We start from the raw sequence: 19171 nt of genomic DNA on the forward strand, positions 1-19171 counted from the left end.
TCACTTCCTATTGTTGTACCTTTAATTATTTGCCATGAACTAACTCCAGCCAGTGAAATTATTGTAAGATCAATTACTGATTCCGTATCTGTTCTCATATTAGCTCTTGTGCCTCTTCCATCATTCCATTGTTTCCATTGCAATAATTTTTAGTACCCCATAATGAACTATGTGCATTCAAATCACCACACCAAAAATGTTGTCCATTTAAATAATTATCAATTTCATCCATCAATTCAGGTTTAATTCTTTTACAAGGATTATACAAAATTATCACTTTGATGCTTTCTTTCCTATTCCAAGCTTCTAAAGCTATATATTCTAATTGAACTCCTTTTGCTAACAATCTAAATTGAATTCCTGTTTTTAAAATGTACGGGAGACTTCCGACCCAGACCATTTTAAATGATTTTAACACGTAAAATAAAGTGGCTGTAGATCAATTTCCATCCACTTGGAGGCAGTGTTGCGCCGGAAACAACCTGCCAACACTCACTGAAGAAAAGAGCAGAAGAGGAACAGAAGCAGCTGCGGCCCCTGCTGGCTGGCAGTAGAGATGAAACTGAATAAATGGAGTCAACAAACTGCAAATTAGGCGTTATTTCTGCGCAACTGAGTTGACAACAGGTAACAGCGACTCACCTGTACACACGTCAGTTCATCTGCACAACTCACCTGGGCGCGCTGGAACTTGGGTTGGAGTTAGCTTCTGTTAGCCTGAGCAACAGTTTGCTCAGGCTAACAGAAGCTGTTGTTAGCTCGAATATAATTGGCTCTGAGCTAAGAGATGCGTTCAAATATGTGGCGCCCCCGTTAGAAAACACTGTTTTATTAAATGGCTAGCTGTTAGCTGGGTGGGCTAACACCCTCGTTCATTTTAAATGGTTATCCACTAGCCGTGAGCTAACTAGCTGTCTGGGCGCTTCTTGGAGCAGCAGCAGATCTCCGTTAGGTATGAACGTCCAGTTGGTGCCAGAATCATAGAGCTCGGTTCAGTCCGGTGCAGCTGCTCCATATTCCTGCCTGAAGCTGTCAGAGACTCTCCTGTCTGTCTGTTAGCAGATGTATCGAGTCCACAGTCCGTGAAAAACGTGTCTATCTAGTTTCACTGTAGGTTCCGAACAAAAACAAACCTACTAAAACGATTTGTTCTGACCCATTGTTGGGCCTGAGTTACCCTGCGGGTTTTAATGGGGCTCGGTGGTTCCTGAATTAAGTCCAGAAGAACTCAGAGGGAAAAATTCTGGAGCTAACGGCCTTAGCAGCCGACAGAACGGGTCGGTGTTGTACCACTTCAGTCCCACCAAGAACCGGTTTCAAGTTCAGTTTACACCATTAAAACTGAATTAATTCATGTTCACAGTTAAACACATAAATATTGTGAACTAAATTTGCAGTGCTAATATGATCTAGTTTTCGTTCATTTCGTACTCATCGTCTTCATCCGGGACCGGGTCTCGGGGGCAGCAGACTCAGCAGAGACGCCCAGACGTCCCTCTCTCCAGACACCTCCTCCAGCTCCTCCAGGGGGAGCCCAAGGCGTTCCCAGGCCAGCCCAGAGACATAGTCCCTCCAGCGTGTCCTGGGCCTCCTCCCGGTGGGACGTGCCTGCAACACCTCCTGAGGAAGGCGTCCAGGAGGCATCCAGTATAGATGCCCGAGCCACCTCAACTGGCTCCTCTCGATGTGGAGAAGCAGCGGCTCTACTCCGAGCTCCTCCCGGATGGCCGAGCTCCTCACCCTATCTCTAAGGGAGTGCCCGGCCACCCTACGGAGGAAGCTCATTTCAGCCGCTTGTATCCGGGATCTCGTTCTTTCAGTCATGACCCAAAGTTCATGGCCATAGGTGAGGGTAGGAACGTAGACCGACCGGTAAATTGAGAGCTTTGCTTTTCGGCTCAGCTCTCTCTTCACCACAACGGACCGTTCATTTCTATTTTTTTAAATGAAATAAAGTCTTTAAATGTATATAGATCATGACGTCATGCGTGTTTATGCATTGCCAGTTTGTTTCCATCTGATACTGCTGCTCTCTAAGTGGCTCTCATTCACTATTTCCATAGTTTACCTACTCTCTGAAATATCTGAAATATTAAAGCACCAGTAGGGTGACGGTTATGAGACATCAGTGGACTAAATCTGCATCTCGGTGCTGTTATTTTAGTTCTGTTTGACTGTGGGATGGTCAGAGAGGACAGTTAGATGTGACAGAAGACAGAGCTGTGACACTCTGTGATATTAGGCAGGTTTTCTGTCATGTAAGATAGACTTTATTGATCTCACAATGGATTTGTGAACTTGTTACAGCAGCTCTCAGTAACACAAGCAGGGTGCAGATAGGAAAAAATGTGCAATCAAAGAAGAACAAGGAAGATTTGCAAAAACAAGTAGTAATAATAGAATAAAATAAATTATGTACAGTAAAAAGTGGAGGTCATTTGTGCTAAAGTGACAATGATTGCAGGTATTTACAAATTCAGAGGTTGTTGCACAAGTTATTATACAGTAGAACAATCTGACAGCGATGGGGATGAAGGACCTGCTGTAGCGCTCCTTCCTGCACGGAGGGCGTCTCAATCGGCCACTGAAGGAGCTGCTCAGCTCAGCTCCTCTACGGTCCGGTTCAGTGGGTCAGAGGTTATATTCATGATGGATCTGAGCTTGGCTAACATCCTCCTCAGCCTCCACCTCCACAGAATCAAGTGGGCCGCCCAGGACAGAGCTGGCCCTCCTAACCAGCTAGATCAGTCTCTTCCTGTCCTGCTCTGTGCTGCCTGGGGCCCAGCAGACGACAGCATAGCGGATGGCAGAGGCTACCACAGATTGGCTGCCTGGATGCCTGTGTTAATGTTTCCTATTTCTGTTTATTTCCAGTTCAACAGTTTTTTAACACGTAAATAATAAGGCGATGTATCGATTAATCTTAAAAAGTGTCAGTCCTCAGTGGACTAGACTCAGGTTATATCTGGACAGGGTTGTAATAACTGTGGTTCTAGCTCCTTCAGGTGTGTTGGACTGTTAGAGATCCTGCACCTGTTCCTGTCTGCTATTGTAGGACCTACAGGTGAGAATCTCATGTATGACCTTTGAACTGTCTCTCTGTTTCAGTGGTGGTGGGTGGAGCCTCTCTGCAGCCATTATGGAGGATACACAGGAAGACCTTTCCCCCGCCCCCTCTGACAAGAACAGCCCCTCCCTCTCCATCAGCTCCTCCCCCTCCCAGTCTCTTCCTTCCACCCCCTCCTCCTCCTCTGGACCTGCCCAGCCCGCCACGCCTCCTCTAGGCGTCATCAGCGAGGGCATCAGTGAGCTGAGCCTGGTGATAGATGCTGAGGTGGCCCACCAGGCGTGTCAGGAGGTCCTACAGAAGGTGAAGCTGCGGCATGTAGACTCTGACCCCACCCAGCAACAGAACGGGCCGGGGACAGACAGCGCCTCCCACACACCACCTATCCCTTCCATCAAACAGATCCGCGAAGAGGAAGACACCCCAGAGGGCCCTGCGCCCAGCTCGGTGAAGAGTGCCCGGCGTCGGCAGAGACACAACCCCTCCAAACAGTCGTGGCTGCTGCGCCTCTTTGAGTCTAAACTATTTGATGTCTCCATGGCGATCTCCTACCTGCACAAATCCAAGGAGCCTGGCGTGCAGGCGTACATCGGGAACCGGCTGTTCAGCTTCCCGCATGAGGATGTGGACTTCTACCTGCCACAGCTTCTCAACATGTACATCCACATGGATGAGGACGTTGGAGACGCCATCAAGCCCTACGTGGTGGGTGTGGCCTGCAGTCAGCTGACCTGATCAGTGTTTTATTTTCAAAAAAACATCAGTTTGCTGTGTGTTATGTTGGTTACCATGGTGAGAGCCATTCACTTTCTGAGGTTATTGTGAAACTGGAGGAAGTCAGCTCATCAGGGAGACTTTAAGTTCAGCTTCCTGTTGAAAACCTTTAGGAGGAAGTGAGACTAAACTGTTTGTCTGGCTCCCTCCGCCCACTGATATCAGAACCTGTTGGACCTCAGTCCTGCTGGTCATATAGTTTTGGTAGCAGAATAATTGTTTCAGAAATGGTTTGGGTCAGAGCCACGTTTGAGTGTAAAGGAAAAGGTTCGTCTAGCTTTGACTTTGCTGAACTCTGATATTTTCTCATCAACGTTTCTCTGCATCTTTGTGTGTCGGTGATGGTTGTCATGGAAACAGGTGGAGGTACAAATAGCGGGCTCAGGAAGTTTTATCTTTTTGGATAAAATCAGTTGTTCCTCAACTCGTATTATTCAGATAACCTTTATTTTTGCCATGGTTGCCATGGATACGGCTCCACAATTTTTTGCAAATACATTTTTGTCGCAGTTTAGACAATTTTCCAAAGGACTGTTTGAAATGCAGCATTTGTTGTTCCAAGTGTCAGAAGCTCAGGTTTTACATGTGAGTACCGTATTCAGCCTGTTGCGAGGAGTCTACCCACACCTGGCACAGGTGATGGATGCTGAAGGTCACCTGGTGATGGAAGCTGAAGGTCACCAGGTGATGGAAGCTGAAGGTCACCTGGTGATGGAAGCTGAAGGTCACCAGGTGATGGAAGCTGTAGGTCACCAGGTGATGGAAGCTGAAGGTCACCAGGTGATGGAAGCTGAAGGTCACCAGGTGATGGAAGCTGTAGGTCACCAGGTGATGGAAGCTGTAGGTCACCAGGTTATGGAAGCTGTAGGTCACCAGGTGATGGAAGCTGAAGGTCACCAGGTGATGGAAGCTGAAGGTCACCTGGTGATGGATGCTGAAGGTCACCAGGTGATGGAAGCTGAAGGTCACCAGGTGATGGAAGCTGAAGGTCACCAGGTGATGGAAGCTGTAGGTCACCAGGTGATGGAAGCTGAAGGTCACCAGGTGATGGAAGCTGAAGGTCACCAGGTGATGGAAGCTGTAGGTCACCAGGTGATGGAAGCTGAAGGTCACCAGGTGATGGAAGCTGTAGGTCACCAGGTGATGGAAGCTGAAGGTCACCAGGTGATGGAAGCTGAAGGTCACCAGGTGATGGAAGCTGTAGGTCACCAGGTGATGGAAGCTGAAGGTCACCAGGTGATGGAAGCTGAAGGTCACCAGGTGATGGAAGCTGAAGGTCACCAGGTGATGGAAGCTGAAGGTCACCAGGTGATGGAAGCTGAAGGTCACCAGGTGATGGAAGCTGAAGGTCACCAGGTGATGGAAGCTGAAGGTCACCTGGTGATGGATGCTGAAGGTCACCAGGTGATGGAAGCTGTAGGTCACCAGGTGATGGAAGCTGAAGGTCACCTGGTGATGGAAGCTGTAGGTCACCAGGTGATGGATGCTGAAGGTCACCAGGTGATGGAAGCTGAAGGTCACCAGGTGATGGAAGCTGAAGGTCACCAGGTGATGGAAGCTGTAGGTCACCAGGTGATGGAAGCTGAAGGTCACCTGGTGATGGATGCTGAAGGTCACCAGGTGATGGAAGCTGAAGGTCACCAGGTGATGGATGCTGAAGGTCACCAGGTGATGGATGCTGAAGGTCACCAGGTGATGGAAGCTGAAGGTCACCAGGTGATGGAAGCTGAAGGTCACCTGGTGATGGAAGCTGAAGGTCACCAGGTGATGGAAGCTGTAGGTCACCAGGTGATGGAAGCTGAAGGTCACCAGGTGATGGAAGCTGAAGGTCACCAGGTGATGGAAGCTGTAGGTCACCAGGTGATGGAAGCTGAAGGTCACCAGGTGATGGAAGCTGTAGGTCACCAGGTGATGGAAGCTGAAGGTCACCAGGTGATGGAAGCTGAAGGTCACCAGGTGATGGATGCTGAAGGTCACCAGGTGATGGAAGCTGAAGGTCACCAGGTGATGGAAGCTGAAGGTCACCAGGTGATGGAAGCTGTAGGTCACCAGGTGATGGAAGCTGAAGGTCACCAGGTGATGGAAGCTGAAGGTCACCAGGTGATGGAAGCTGTAGGTCACCAGGTGATGGAAGCTGAAGGTCACCAGGTGATGGAAGCTGTAGGTCACCAGGTGATGGAAGCTGAAGGTCACCAGGTGATGGAAGCTGTAGGTCACCAGGTGATGGAAGCTGAAGGTCACCAGGTGATGGAAGCTGTAGGTCACCAGGTGATGGAAGCTGAAGGTCACCTGGTGATGGAAGCTGAAGGTCACCAGGTGATGGAAGCTGAAGGTCACCAGGTGATGGAAGCTGAAGGTCACCAGGTGATGGAAGCTGAAGGTCACCAGGTGATGGAAGCTGTAGGTCACCAGGTGATGGAAGCTGAAGGTCACCAGGTGATGGAAGCTGAAGGTCACCAGGTGATGGAAGCTGTAGGTCACCAGGTGATGGAAGCTGAAGGTCACCAGGTGATGGAAGCTGAAGGTCACCAGGTGATGGAAGCTGAAGGTCACCAGGTGATGGAAGCTGAAGGTCACCAGGTGATGGAAGCTGTAGGTCACCAGGTGATGGAAGCTGAAGGTCACCAGGTGATGGAAGCTGTAGGTCACCAGGTGATGGAAGCTGTAGGTCACCAGGTGATGGAAGCTGAAGGTCACCAGGTGATGGAAGCTGAAGGTCACCAGGTGATGGAAGCTGAAGGTCACCAGGTGATGGAAGCTGAAGGTCACCAGGTGATGGAAGCTGAAGGTCACCAGGTGATGGAATCTGTAGGTCACCAGGTGATGGAAGCTGAAGGTCACCAGGTGATGGAAGCTGTAGGTCACCAGGTGATGGAAGCTGTAGGTCACCAGGTGATGGAAGCTGAAGGTCACCAGGTGATGGAAGCTGAAGGTCACCAGGTGATGGAAGCTGTAGGTCACCAGGTGATGGAAGCTGAAGGTCACCAGGTGATGGAAGCTGAAGGTCACCAGGTGATGGAAGCTGAAGGTCACCAGGTGATGGAAGCTGAAGGTCACCAGGTGATGGAAGCTGAAGGTCACCAGGTGATGGAAGCTGAAGGTCACCAGGTGATGGAAGCTGAAGGTCACCAGGTGATGGAAGCTGTAGGTCACCAGGTGATGGAAGCTGTAGGTCACCAGGTGATGGAAGCTGAAGGTCACCAGGTGATGGAAGCTGTAGGTCACCAGGTGATGGAAGCTGAAGGTCACCAGGTGATGGAAGCTGAAGGTCACCAGGTGATGGAAGCTGAAGGTCACCAGGTGATGGAAGCTGTAGGTCACCAGGTGATGGAAGCTGAAGGTCACCAGGTGATGGAAGCTGAAGGTCACCTGGTGATGGAAGCTGTAGGTCACCAGGTGATGGAAGCTGTAGGTCACCAGGTGATGGAAGCTGAAGGTCACCAGGTGATGGAAGCTGAAGGTCACCAGGTGATGGAAGCTGAAGGTCACCAGGTGATGGAAGCTGAAGGTCACCAGGTGATGGAAGCTGTAGGTCACCAGGTGATGGAAGCTGTAGGTCACCAGGTGATGGAAGCTGAAGGTCACCAGGTGATGGAAGCTGAAGGTCACCAGGTGATGGAAGCTGAAGGTCACCAGGTGATGGAAGCTGTAGGTCACCAGGTGATGGAAGCTGAAGGTCACCAGGTGATGGAAGCTGAAGGTCACCAGGTGATGGAAGCTGTAGGTCACCAGGTGATGGAAGCTGTAGGTCACCAGGTGATGGAAGCTGAAGGTCACCAGGTGATGGAAGCTGAAGGTCACCAGGTGATGGAAGCTGAAGGTCACCAGGTGATGGAAGCTGAAGGTCACCAGGTGATGGAAGCTGTAGGTCACCAGGTGATGGAAGCTGTAGGTCACCAGGTGATGGAAGCTGAAGGTCACCAGGTGATGGAAGCTGAAGGTCACCAGGTGATGGAAGCTGTAGGTCACCAGGTGATGGAAGCTGAAGGTCACCAGGTGATGGAAGCTGAAGGTCACCAGGTGATGGAAGCTGAAGGTCACCAGGTGATGGAAGCTGAAGGTCACCAGGTGATGGAAGCTGTAGGTCACCAGGTGATGGAAGCTGAAGGTCACCAGGTGATGGAAGCTGAAGGTCACCAGGTGATGGAAGCTGTAGGTCACCAGGTGATGGAAGCTGAAGGTCACCAGGTGATGGAAGCTGAAGGTCACCAGGTGATGGAAGCTGAAGGTCACCAGGTGATGGAAGCTGAAGGTCACCAGGTGATGGAAGCTGTAGGTCACCAGGTGATGGAAGCTGTAGGTCACCAGGTGATGGAAGCTGAAGGTCACCAGGTGATGGAAGCTGAAGGTCACCAGGTGATGGAAGCTGTAGGTCACCAGGTGATGGAAGCTGAAGGTCACCAGGTGATGGAAGCTGAAGGTCACCAGGTGATGGAAGCTGTAGGTCACCAGGTGATGGAAGCTGAAGGTCACCAGGTGATGGAAGCTGAAGGTCACCAGGTGATGGAAGCTGTAGGTCACCAGGTGATGGAAGCTGTAGGTCACCAGGTGATGGAAGCTGAAGGTCACCAGGTGATGGAAGCTGAAGGTCACCAGGTGATGGAAGCTGAAGGTCACCAGGTGATGGATGCTGAAGGTCACCAGGTGATGGATGCTGAAGGTCACCAGGTGATGGATGCTGAAGGTCACCAGGTGATGGAAGCTGAAGGTCACCAGGTGACCTCCCTCCATGCAGCCACTTATGTTAACATGCGTTTCTTTGTGTGTGAGGGGTGATTTCACCCTGCATTTGGTCTTACAGGTGCACCGCTGCAGACAGAGCATCTCCTTCAGCCTGCAGTGCGCTTGGCTGCTGGGAGCGTACTCCTCCGATATGCACATCTCCGCACAGCGTCACTCCCGAGGAACCAAACTCAGGAAGCTCATCCTGTCAGATGAACTCAAACCATCGGGGCCTCGAGCTCGCAGGGAGCTGACTCTGACCCCATTTTGTCCAGGGCCGTCCCCTGGAGGCCTGGCAACTGAAAACAGCCTGTCTCCATCCAAACGGACACATCAGCGCTCCAAATCTGACGCCACGGTCAGCATCAGTCTGAGCAGCAACCTGAAGAGGACGGCTAGCAACCCAAAGGTGGAGAGCAGCCAGGATGAGGTAAGAGTCTCAGAGTGATGTCACTCTGTCTAAAGGTAACATCCTCCAATCAGCTTGGGTTTAAAGAAAGGCCATCTGAGTTCACCTAGGTCCTGGTCTCCTCCTCATTGAGGATGTTTAAAGGTTTTAATTGAAACTGCCGTTGATCACAGACGAACAGTCAGTATCTCAGGTAATATCCACCAGAGAAGGTGAGCAGCTTGAGCTTGTTCTGGTCAGCATTCACAGACAGCAGGAACCCAGGATTTATTTGAAGCAGCGTTTTAGCCCTGAGGTCGTCTGCAGGAGGAGGAAGTCCATCCAACACATTCAAACAACTAAAACTGCTTCCATTTCTGCTGTGTTTTTATGATGAGCAACAGACAGGAAACTCCACACCTAACTCCTTCATTCAGGCGGATTTAAGAACTCACGCTGGATGTTTTCAGTCAGACTGAAGGAAAACCTACAGAAACAGAAACTGCTTTTCATCAGAATATTCTCAGATGTTTCATTAGCCATTAGGGAAAGTGTTTGGGGATATTTTTCTTTCTGTTGAAACAGCTCTTTTACAGCTCAGATTTTCCAACGGTACCATAAACACACTATGAGGTCCTCGGTTTGTGGATGCAGATCTTCAAAGTTTTAGCAGCTTCATTAAAATCCAGAACCTTCTGCAGGTTTTAATATGTGACCCGAATGTAACCAATCAGCAGCTTCTTCCTCTGACCCTTAGGGCAGCTGTTCCAGCTCCGACAGTCTGGAGTTGGATTCTGGTCCCGTAAGTCCAGCCCATACATCTTTCATCCTCGGGGGGAATTCTGAGTCATGAATTCTGTTATGGAGTCTATCGGGTGCTGGTTCTGGTTCAATCCACAGATGTTTAGCTGCTTGTCTGTGGACTCGGACTTTGTGATTGTGTCTCTGTGTTCTGTTGAAGGTTCTGGGTTAACCAATCAGAATTTGACCTCAGTTCAGCCTGTCCTCGTGTCTCCTCCTGCGATCTATCCGCTGATCGGTCAACCGACCAATCAGCAGATAGATTTATTGCTTCTGTGTCTGTGTGTCGGGTTTTTCTCACTGGAACCTCAGCATAGTGCTGGTTTTGATCCAGATCGTGTCTATTTTCGATTTAGGTTCAGTTCATTGATCAACAACAGAACATTTAAACCTGACCCACAGACAGCAGCTGCTCTGTTCCATCTGTCCTGACTCACCTAAGCCAGGCCCCGCCCCCTTTTTCACCTGTACTTCTGTGCTTCCTGCAGCCAGTGCGCCTGGCTCCTCAGAGGGAGTTCATGAAATCCCTGATGGGAATTGGGAAGCGCCTGGCCACGCTGCCCACCAAAGAGCAGAAGACTCAGCGGCTGATCTCTGAGCTGTCACTGCTCAACCACAAGCTTCCGGCTCGAGTCTGGCTGCCCACCGCCGCCTTCGACCACCATGTGGTCCGCGTGCCGCACACACAGGCCGTAGTGCTCAACTCCAAAGACAAGGTGAGACACACTAGTCCCCTCTTTAGTCTCTGTGGTCCTGGTGAATTTCTGTGAATCTCGGTTATCGCTGTTCTACCATCAGGCTCCCTACCTGATCTACGTGGAGGTTCTAGAATGTGAGAACTTTGAGACGTCTAGCGTTCCGATGCGGATACCAGAGAACCGGATCAGGAGCACACGTTCTGTCGAGAACCTGCCAGACTGCGGCATGATGGTGGAGCAGCGAGCCGGAAGCTTCTCTGTTGTCCCGAACTATGACAATGACGATGAAGCCTGGTCTGTGGATGACATTGGAGAACTACAGGTGGAGGTGAGACCCCACCCACACAGGGAGTGATGTCAGTGAATCACGTCTCCAAACGGGGGGCCGAGATCACGGCCCTGCGGAACACCACATCAGATGTGAGCTGCCTGCGTTCTTTTCCAGGATCATCTGTTCAGTGCATGATGAGTCTGGTAATGTTTTTCCCACCAGCTCCCAGAGGGCCACACCAACAGCTGTGACAACATCAGTCAGTTCTCAGTGGATAGCATCACCAGCTTGGACAGCAAAGAGCCCGTCTTCATCGCCGCTGGAGACATCAGGTCTCACAGAACACACAGAGGCCAGAATACGGTTCAGATGTGATGCAGATGTTGGCTCAAACTTCGTCCTTTGTCTTATTTCAGGCGGCGTCTGTCTGAGCAGTTGGCTCAGGCCCCCACCACCTTTAAACGGGACCCGGAGGACCCATCAGCAGTGGCCTTGAAGGAGCCCTGGGAGGAGAAAGTCCGGTAGGTAACGTCTCCGGCGCTTTTTCTCTTCTACTGTAAGAACAGAAGGTAAATTCTGACAACAGGCTGAGGAATGAGCTGTCCTCTTCTGTTTCTGTCCTTCAGAAGGATCAGGGAAGGTTCTCCATATGGTCACCTCCCAAACTGGAGGCTTTTGTCAGTCATCGTGAAGTGTGGAGATGACCTGAGACAGGAGCTGCTTGCGTACCAGGTCCTGCAGCAGCTCAAGGTAACACTCTGACATCACATATCGCCCGTCTCGTTTCATATCTTCTGTCCATATTTGTCAGTGTCTTCATCTCCTGCGTCTCTTTCTGCTCTTTATTCTCCAATGATAGTTCACTGGTTCCTCCTTGTGGCTCTGACTCTTTTCCCTCTGTCCCTGCAGTCCATCTGGGAGCAGGAGCGCGTCCCGCTTTGGATCAAGCCCTATAAGATCCTGGTCCTGTCTGCAGACAGCGGGATGATAGAGCCTGTGGTGAACGCCGTGTCCATCCACCAGGTGAAGAAGCAGAGCCAACTCTCTCTTCTCGACTACTTCCTGCAGGAACATGGCACTCCGACCACTGAAGAGTTTCTGACAGCTCAAAGGAACTTTGTCCAAAGCTGCTCTGGTTATAGTCTCATCTGCTACCTGCTGCAGGTCAAAGACAGGTGGGGGCTGCTGGTCTTGTACATGATCGCTGCGCTCCGGTATGATGCTGCAGGTTATCATACTCTGTCCTCGCAGGCACAACGGGAACATCCTGCTGGACGCTGAAGGACACATCATCCACATCGACTTCGGCTTCATCCTGTCCAGTTCTCCCAGGAACCTCGGCTTCGAGACGTCTGCCTTCAAACTCACTACGGAATTTGTGGATGTGAGTCGGTTCACCTGTCTGAAGAATCTAGGTGTTCCCAGGCAGCAGGAAGATGATGAAGAGGCTTTTAACTCCTCGGTCTGTTTCCAGGAGTTTGACATGTTAACAGAGTGAAGAGTAGATTCAAATCCATTATTTCAGGGTTCGTGTGGGTGCTTGAAATCCTTGAAAGTGCTTGAATTTTAACAAGGTTGGGAAAGTGCTCAATATTCTACCTGCATTGTTCTGTAATTAACAGTTTGTTGATATTTTTATGTTAAAATCACAACATAGAGATTGATCATTTTGGCTCTAGTGAAGTCTTAAGCCTCGCTGCTTTTTCTAATACCGCCGTGAGAGCAGCAGGCAGCACCTGATGAACGTCCTCTGGCATAGCAATGAACCAGACCTACATTGAGAACGTAACTGTGTCTCGCTAGTCGAACACGTCTCCGGTGAGCAGGAGAAAACAGCATGGCTGAACATGGTTGAAACGAGGACATAATCCTCAAACAGCTTCCTGAAACAAGACGGACCTGCAGCTTTTCACGGTGGGAGAGTCGGCGCCCTCCAGCGGTAGGCCATAGTAGTGGGACGTATTCCTAAATTTAAGCTCGCTTACAACTTTGCAGGTAAATTGCAAATTGATTGTTTGAAGGATGGATCAGGGTTAGGGTTTTATGTCATCTACTGTACTTTACAATGTGCAGCAACAAAACATTTTATTGAAAAGGTTAATAAAGGTGGTTAGCTAATGGTTTAATTAAAGAGCAGCTGTTGCTTGGCAGTGCTCCGTCATGCGTGTTTGGCCTGTCCATTTTATTAATACCATAACTTGCAGAGTTTTAATGAGTTGAACAGTATTTCAGATTGTTGATGGGCTCCATTCACAGGGGGTGTGTGCCGTGATCATAAAGCCCAATGAAGAAAAGGCGTACAGAGATACACACTGCTGCTTGATGCTGGAAAAGTTTGAAAATGTACCTTGAAAATGGTTGAGAAGTGCTTGACTTTACTGTGAGAAAAGTGTACAAACCCTGTTATTTGCTCCGACAGGCTGAAAACTGAGAATCTGTTAACAAAGTAAACCTCAGGGTACGTCTGCCAGGCAGTAAAAGTGAGTTAAACCCCATCTTATATCTGAAAGGTTAACAGCTTTATTCAGGGATAGATTTATGACCAGGAAGACAAGGATGAAGTTAACCAATCATCGTCCGAGGTCCTGATTTCTCTTTTTCTTGTCCAGTAGGGTAGCCTTGTACTTCCTGAAAGGTTGAGATCATTTTAACTCCACATCTTCTCTAAATTCAGTATTTTCTTCCAACAGATGAAGGCTATGTTAGACCCTGTACCTTGTCTGGCAGGTGAAGGATATGCAAGTCTTTTTACATTGATCTGACAGGTTGTGGTTATGTTATACCCTGCATCTTGTCTGACAGGTGATGGGTGGTCCAGATGGAGACATGTTTAACTACTACAAGATGCTGATGCTCCAGGGTCTGATTGCAGCCAGGAAGCACATGGACCGAGTACTGCAGATTGTAGAGATAATGCAGCAAGGTGAGCACCCACAGCGCCCCCTACTGCCTGTTCCCTGACTGTTCTAACAGTACCGACCCCTCAGCTCTCTTTGTGCCCCTTCCCCAGGCTCCCAGCTGCCTTGCTTCCATGGGTCCAGCACCATGCGAGGTCTGAAGGAACGTTTCCACATGAGTCTCACGGAGGAGCAGTTGCAACTGCTGATCGATCAGTTGGTGGACGGATCAATGAGGTCCCTCACCACCAAACTGTACGACGGCTTCCAGTACCTCACCAATGGCATCATGTGACCTCAGCCACATATCCTGTGTCATCATGAAGCTTTTAGAACTTCTTTTATTCCAGTTTTTTTGTCATTTCTTGTTTTTCTGCAGAGGTTTTGTTTCCTCTTGACTGTGTTTGATCTCCATCCTTCTCTTCTTATGCTTTGTTTTCCATATTTGGGCCAAGGCCCCTTATTGGCTGTTCAACAGGACTTTTGGCCAATCAGAGAGCAGCCCAGTTTTAGTTGAACTGTGAACCATGACCAGGTCTTTTCCATGATTAAGTGTGAACCAGTTTGTGTTTGAGCCATTAAAAACAGCCAGTGTGCACCTGCAGAGCCTCGTCTGTGTCCCTGTTTTACCTGAACACACCTGAACCACGTGTTATCCACCTGCAGAGTCCAAACTGAAGGTGCTGTAAATGGAAAGTAGCAGAGAACAGGAGCTGAATCACTTCTACATTGGCTTCTGTGTTTATCCAGCTTTCATAAGAGGATGCTCCTCAGTCTGAGGCAGAGATCATTATAACACGATGTTCTTCTCACTGATCCAATATCTGAGCTCCTCATGGTAAGGTCAAGAATCCCTCAGAGATTGGTCCCAGCAGCACCACCTTCAGTCCTGTTTTATATTGCATTATTTATCCATTACTGGTAGAATTAGGATGATAAAAATGATTCATTGTGCGATTATGATGTAAACTCTCCTCATCCTCAGTGTGTCGTTGGGTACCAAACTCTGTTGAACTGACCACACTCGGGCTGGATTAGTACTTTTGAGAACATCAAGTTTAATTCTAAGAACATTTTAGTTTTGTCATAATAAATCTGATAAAGTCTCCGTCATATGAACACCAAACTGACAGGAATAAAAACCAACGCAGGTTGTTGCTTCCATGGTTCCTGGTTTTGTCTTGTAAAGTTAACTCTGCCTAACTTTGGAGGGTCAGTGACGGCATCATGGTGTGGATTATTCTCCTGGGGGCTGGAACCAAGCTGTAAAGGTTAGGGTTAGGTTGAACTCCGATCAGGGTTCTAGTGGTGTTCTTTGGAGGAAACTACTGAAGCCATTGTTTTTATCTCAGCTGGAAGAAAGCAAATAATCTAGATCACTTATTGAATCATTTAGCACTGAACAGTTCAGCACCACTTTCATCTGCTGAGAACGGATTCATTTTAATGACTTTGGCCCTGATCTTCAAGGACAATGGGTTGCATGTACAAAACCACATGCAAACTGGGTTGCATGGGCAAATCCCAGGTCCTACTCGGATTGCGTGTGTAAAATCCGTAGAACGGTGGGAACAAACTACTTAGCGTGTTTTCTTCATGAATATGCAAAACACATGATAATGACGCAAACAAACACACTTATGAGAGGAGGATATGCAAATGTAATTCTTTACCACCTGAAATGTGATTAATCACACCATTTATCAACACTGAACCGGATCGCAGTGCCATTTTTTTGCAGCTAGATTTAGCAAGTTTGACATGCAGGTACTAACTGGCACCCAAAAATGTCTGCTGTCACTGTGGCGAGAAGGAGGCACAGATACACACTTGGACCAAATTGTTGGTACCCCTCGGTTAATGAAAGAAAAACCCACTATGGTCACAGAAATAACTTGATAATGAATAAAGATTCTATGAAAATGGACAAATGAAAGTCAGACGTTGCTTTTCAAACATGTTTCAACAGAATTATTTAAAAAATAAACCCATGAAACAGGCCTGGACAAAAATGATGCTACCTTAACTTAATATTTTGTTGCACAAACTTTTGAAGCAATCACTGCAATCAAATGATTCTTATAACTGTCAATGAGACTTCTGGACCTCTCAGCAGGTATTCTGGCCCACTCCTCATGAGCAAACAGCTCCAGTTGTCTCAGGTTTGAAGGGAGCCTTTTCCAGATGGCATGTTTCAGCTCCTTCCAAAGATGCTCAATAGGATTTAGGTCAGGGGTCATAGAAGGTCACTTCAGAATAGTCCAATGTTTTCCTCTTAGTCATTCTTGGATGTTTTTAGCTGTGTGTTTTGGGTCATTATCCTGTTGAAAGACCCATGACCTGCGATTGAGACCAAGCTTTATGACACTAGGCAACACATTTCTCTCTAGAATCTCTTGATAGTCTTGAGATTTCATTATACCTGCAGAGATTCAAGACTGGAACTGTGGCGTGTTTTTCACTCCTGTCCTGGTGTCCCCCAGTGGGTCAGATTCTGATAAGTCCAAAAACTTTTCAACTGGAGCTATTCTGAAGTGTAAAGAAAGCAGAGCTGTAATCATCATCACTGAGCCGCATCAGCTGTCAATCAAAATACGTCGTGACCAACCTGCACGCCACGATGCTGGGAAAATAAACCGTAACAAGAAAAGGATTTTCTTGTGTAGCTTACATCAGTAAACTATACAGAATATAATGAAAAGCATGTCCCAGAAAAGAACATGCAGCTACAACAAAGACTGGACCTGTTCATAACTGGGTGAGGCCAGTAAGAGGTGATCTCTGAGGGAAGTTTTCCAAAGTTATTTTTTAATTTCACACAGAGTGGAGCCAGATGTGAAGACACTGTAAAAGGGAGTTGGCAAGAAATGTAGAGCTGAAAATCTATGGACTCATTTTCACTCAAACCCAGAGATGAGAGCCAGACAGACAAGGTAACAGCAGCCCAGATTACCGGAGTTAAACTTTAAAAGCTTGTCAGGTGTTTTTTTAAAACATGCTAATTCATTGTTTTTGCCCTAACAGGCAAAGCCTAGATTAATGAATGTTATGTGAGATCTCTGTTAAATAAAAATGTATGATAGCATCATAGTGCTGGTAATGTGTCCCATAATGTCCCTGATAAGCATCCTTGTTGTCCTGCATTCGGTTTTTTGATATCTTGTCACCCTAACTGCTCCTCAACATTTGCTACCAGGTTTCTGGTCATGTTCTGCCCTCCACATTCAACCATAAATGGTCAAACAAAGCAGCTCATAACTGTCTGTGTATTTAAATGAGGCAGCTGATCAACGTTATTTTATGGTTACCAATGGCAACCACGGATACAAGATCAAAGAAACACCGTTTATTTGAAATGGAGGTGTTGTTGAGTGAGGTGGAGATCACCTCATGTCTGGTAGCCACAGAGTAGAGAACCCTGATGACTGGTCAGGTTAACAAAGCCATCCAGGATTCAGGTATTACTGCGCTCAGCGCTGGCTGTGAGATCCCGGACCTCTGGATCATTTCACAGAATCATGTTGTTCCTAAAAGTGTCTTCAGGCAGAGACTTCATTAACGGTTGATGATGTTAGACCGACCTGTCGGCTAATCAACGCTGTAAGAGCCGGTTACCAGGAATCCCAGATTGGTGGGTGCAACTGAACAAGAATGGTGTTGGACCAGTGGGTTGGTCTCTCCAATACTGGACCCAGTTCAGCGCATAGATTCAAGAGCTATGCTCTAGGTCACAGGTGTCAAACTCCAGTCCTCGAGGGCCAGTAACCTGCAACTTTTAGATGTTCCTCTGCTTCAGCACACCTGAATCAAATAATTAAGTGATTAGCAGGACTCTGGAGAACTTGACTGCATACTGAGAAGGAAATGCAGCCATTTGTTTGAGGTATGCTGGACCAGGGACACATCTAAAAGTTGCAGGACACTGGCCCTCGAGGACTGGAGTTTCACACCCCTGCTCTAGGGAGTCTAAATCAGCATGTTAATCAGTCATCATCATGGACCAGCGGAACTTGGTGACCCCTCCTAGTTCTCCATCTGCAAGGTCTTCCAGCAGCTCCAATGCATCCATCATGCAGCATTACGCTCCAGTGTCTCCACGGTGTTTAGATGTTTACAGCACTGTGTTACTGCCTCACACCTTCTGTGTTAATCTGTGGTCATCCTGGAGATCATCAGGGAGAGGAATGAGATGGTGAGAAAACTTGAGATGTTGTGCGGATCATCAAGAACCATCAGCACTGATGCCGCCCAGGGGTGTGTTCTATCCCCACTCCTCTTCTCCCTCTATACTAATGACTGGACCTCAGAGGACCCGTCCGTGAAACTCCTTAAGTTTGCAGATGACACCACTGTGATTGGACTGATCCAGGATGGTGATGAGTCTGCATACAGACAGCAGGTGGATCGGCTGGTCCACTGGTGCAGTCAGAACTACCTTGAACTTACCCACTCAAGACTGAAGAGATGATGGTAGACTTTCAGAGAACACCACCCCCACATACCCCCCTCACCAACCAACAACACTGTGTCTGCTGTGGACCACTTCAGGTTCCTAGGAACCACCATTTCTCCAAACCTGAGATGTTCCTCACACATAGACACTGTCCAGAAGAAGGTCCAGCAGAGACTGTACTTCCTGAGGCAACTCAAGAAGTTCAACCTTCCACAGGAGCTGCTGGTCATCTTCTACACTGCCATCATTCAGTCTGTCCTGTCTTCATCCATCTCAGTGTGGTTTGGATCATCCACCAAACAGGACAGGTCCAGACTGCAACGAATAATCAGGACTGCAGAGAGAATAATCAGAGCTGACCTTCCCTCCATCCAGGACTTATACAGGTCAAGGGTCAGAAAAAGAGCTGCTAACATCTCTGCAGATCCCACACACCCTGCACATAAACTGTTCAGAGCTTTACCTACAGGTGGCGCTACATAGACTGTTTTTTTCCCCTGAGAGGTGCTTCTCTGATTCATACAATAAACACCTTGCAGCCTGAATAGGTAGCTACTCTGCTGGAAACTTAATTTAACACATCTGTACTGCTACAACCTGCCTTTCGTTAATTATACACACTACCGGTCAAACGTTTTACAACCTCTTTCTCATTAAATGTTTTTCTTTATGTTCACGACTACATTGTACACAGATTCTCACTGAAGGCATCAAAACAGTGAATGAACTCATATTGAATTATGTAGCAAAACTATTATAGTTTTCTTAAAGTAGCCACCCTGTAATGACTGAAATATTAACCTTTGACCTTCTCTCAATGAACTACTGGGAAGTTCTTTCAGGACTCTTTGAAAAACCATTTCAGGTGACCACCTCATGAAGCTCATTCAGAGAACGCCAAGAGAGCAAAGCATGAGAGCAAAGGGTGGCTAGTTGGAAGAATCTAAAATATAAAAATATTTAGTTAATTCACACTTTTTATTTACTACATAATTAATATGGGTTCATCCATAGTAGGTGAAAATCTACAATGTAAATAGTCGTGAAAATAAAGAGATCCATTAAGTAAGAAAGTGGATCTAAAACATTTGACCGGTAGT

At 47.9% G+C, this 19171-nt stretch overlaps 1 protein-coding gene across 2 annotated transcripts; it reads left to right on the top strand.

Annotated features, from left to right (window-relative positions):
* Window positions 1-468: 468 nt before the first annotated feature.
* Window positions 469-14222, top strand: pi4kb (phosphatidylinositol 4-kinase, catalytic, beta). Of its 2 annotated transcripts, XM_047361876.1 has the most exons (13): window positions 469-627; window positions 3109-3772; window positions 8643-8993; window positions 9709-9753; window positions 10241-10468; window positions 10551-10778; window positions 10944-11053; window positions 11138-11242; window positions 11348-11471; window positions 11631-11896; window positions 11973-12105; window positions 13524-13644; window positions 13732-14222. In XM_047361876.1, the coding sequence occupies exons 2-13, from the start codon at window positions 3140-3142 to the stop codon at window positions 13911-13913; spliced, it is 2526 nt and encodes an 841-aa protein (XP_047217832.1). In that variant the 5' UTR covers window positions 469-627; window positions 3109-3139; the 3' UTR covers window positions 13914-14222. The 2 variants fall into 2 exon arrangements, with proteins under 2 accessions (XP_047217832.1, XP_047217833.1); XM_047361877.1 differs by lacking the exon at window positions 9709-9753 and having other exon boundaries at window positions 470-627.
* Window positions 14223-19171: the final 4949 nt, after the last annotated feature.

The sequence above is a fragment of the Girardinichthys multiradiatus genome, chromosome 3, assembly GCF_021462225.1.
Source record: "Girardinichthys multiradiatus isolate DD_20200921_A chromosome 3, DD_fGirMul_XY1, whole genome shotgun sequence".
Classification (NCBI taxonomy): domain Eukaryota; kingdom Metazoa; phylum Chordata; class Actinopteri; order Cyprinodontiformes; family Goodeidae; genus Girardinichthys; species Girardinichthys multiradiatus.

Bases quoted from the DNA above. Each gene is read 5' to 3' on its own strand.
- pi4kb (XM_047361876.1), top strand. From the start codon at position 3,140: ATGGAGGATACACAGGAAGACCTTTCCCCCGCCCCCTCTGACAAGAAC. The intron at 8,994-9,708 runs GTAAGAGTCTCA...TCTGACCCTTAG, and splicing joins TGGAGAGCAGCCAGGATGAG to GGCAGCTGTTCCAGCTCCGA. The intron at 12,106-13,523 runs GTGAGTCGGTTC...CTTGTCTGACAG, and splicing joins TCACTACGGAATTTGTGGAT to GTGATGGGTGGTCCAGATGG.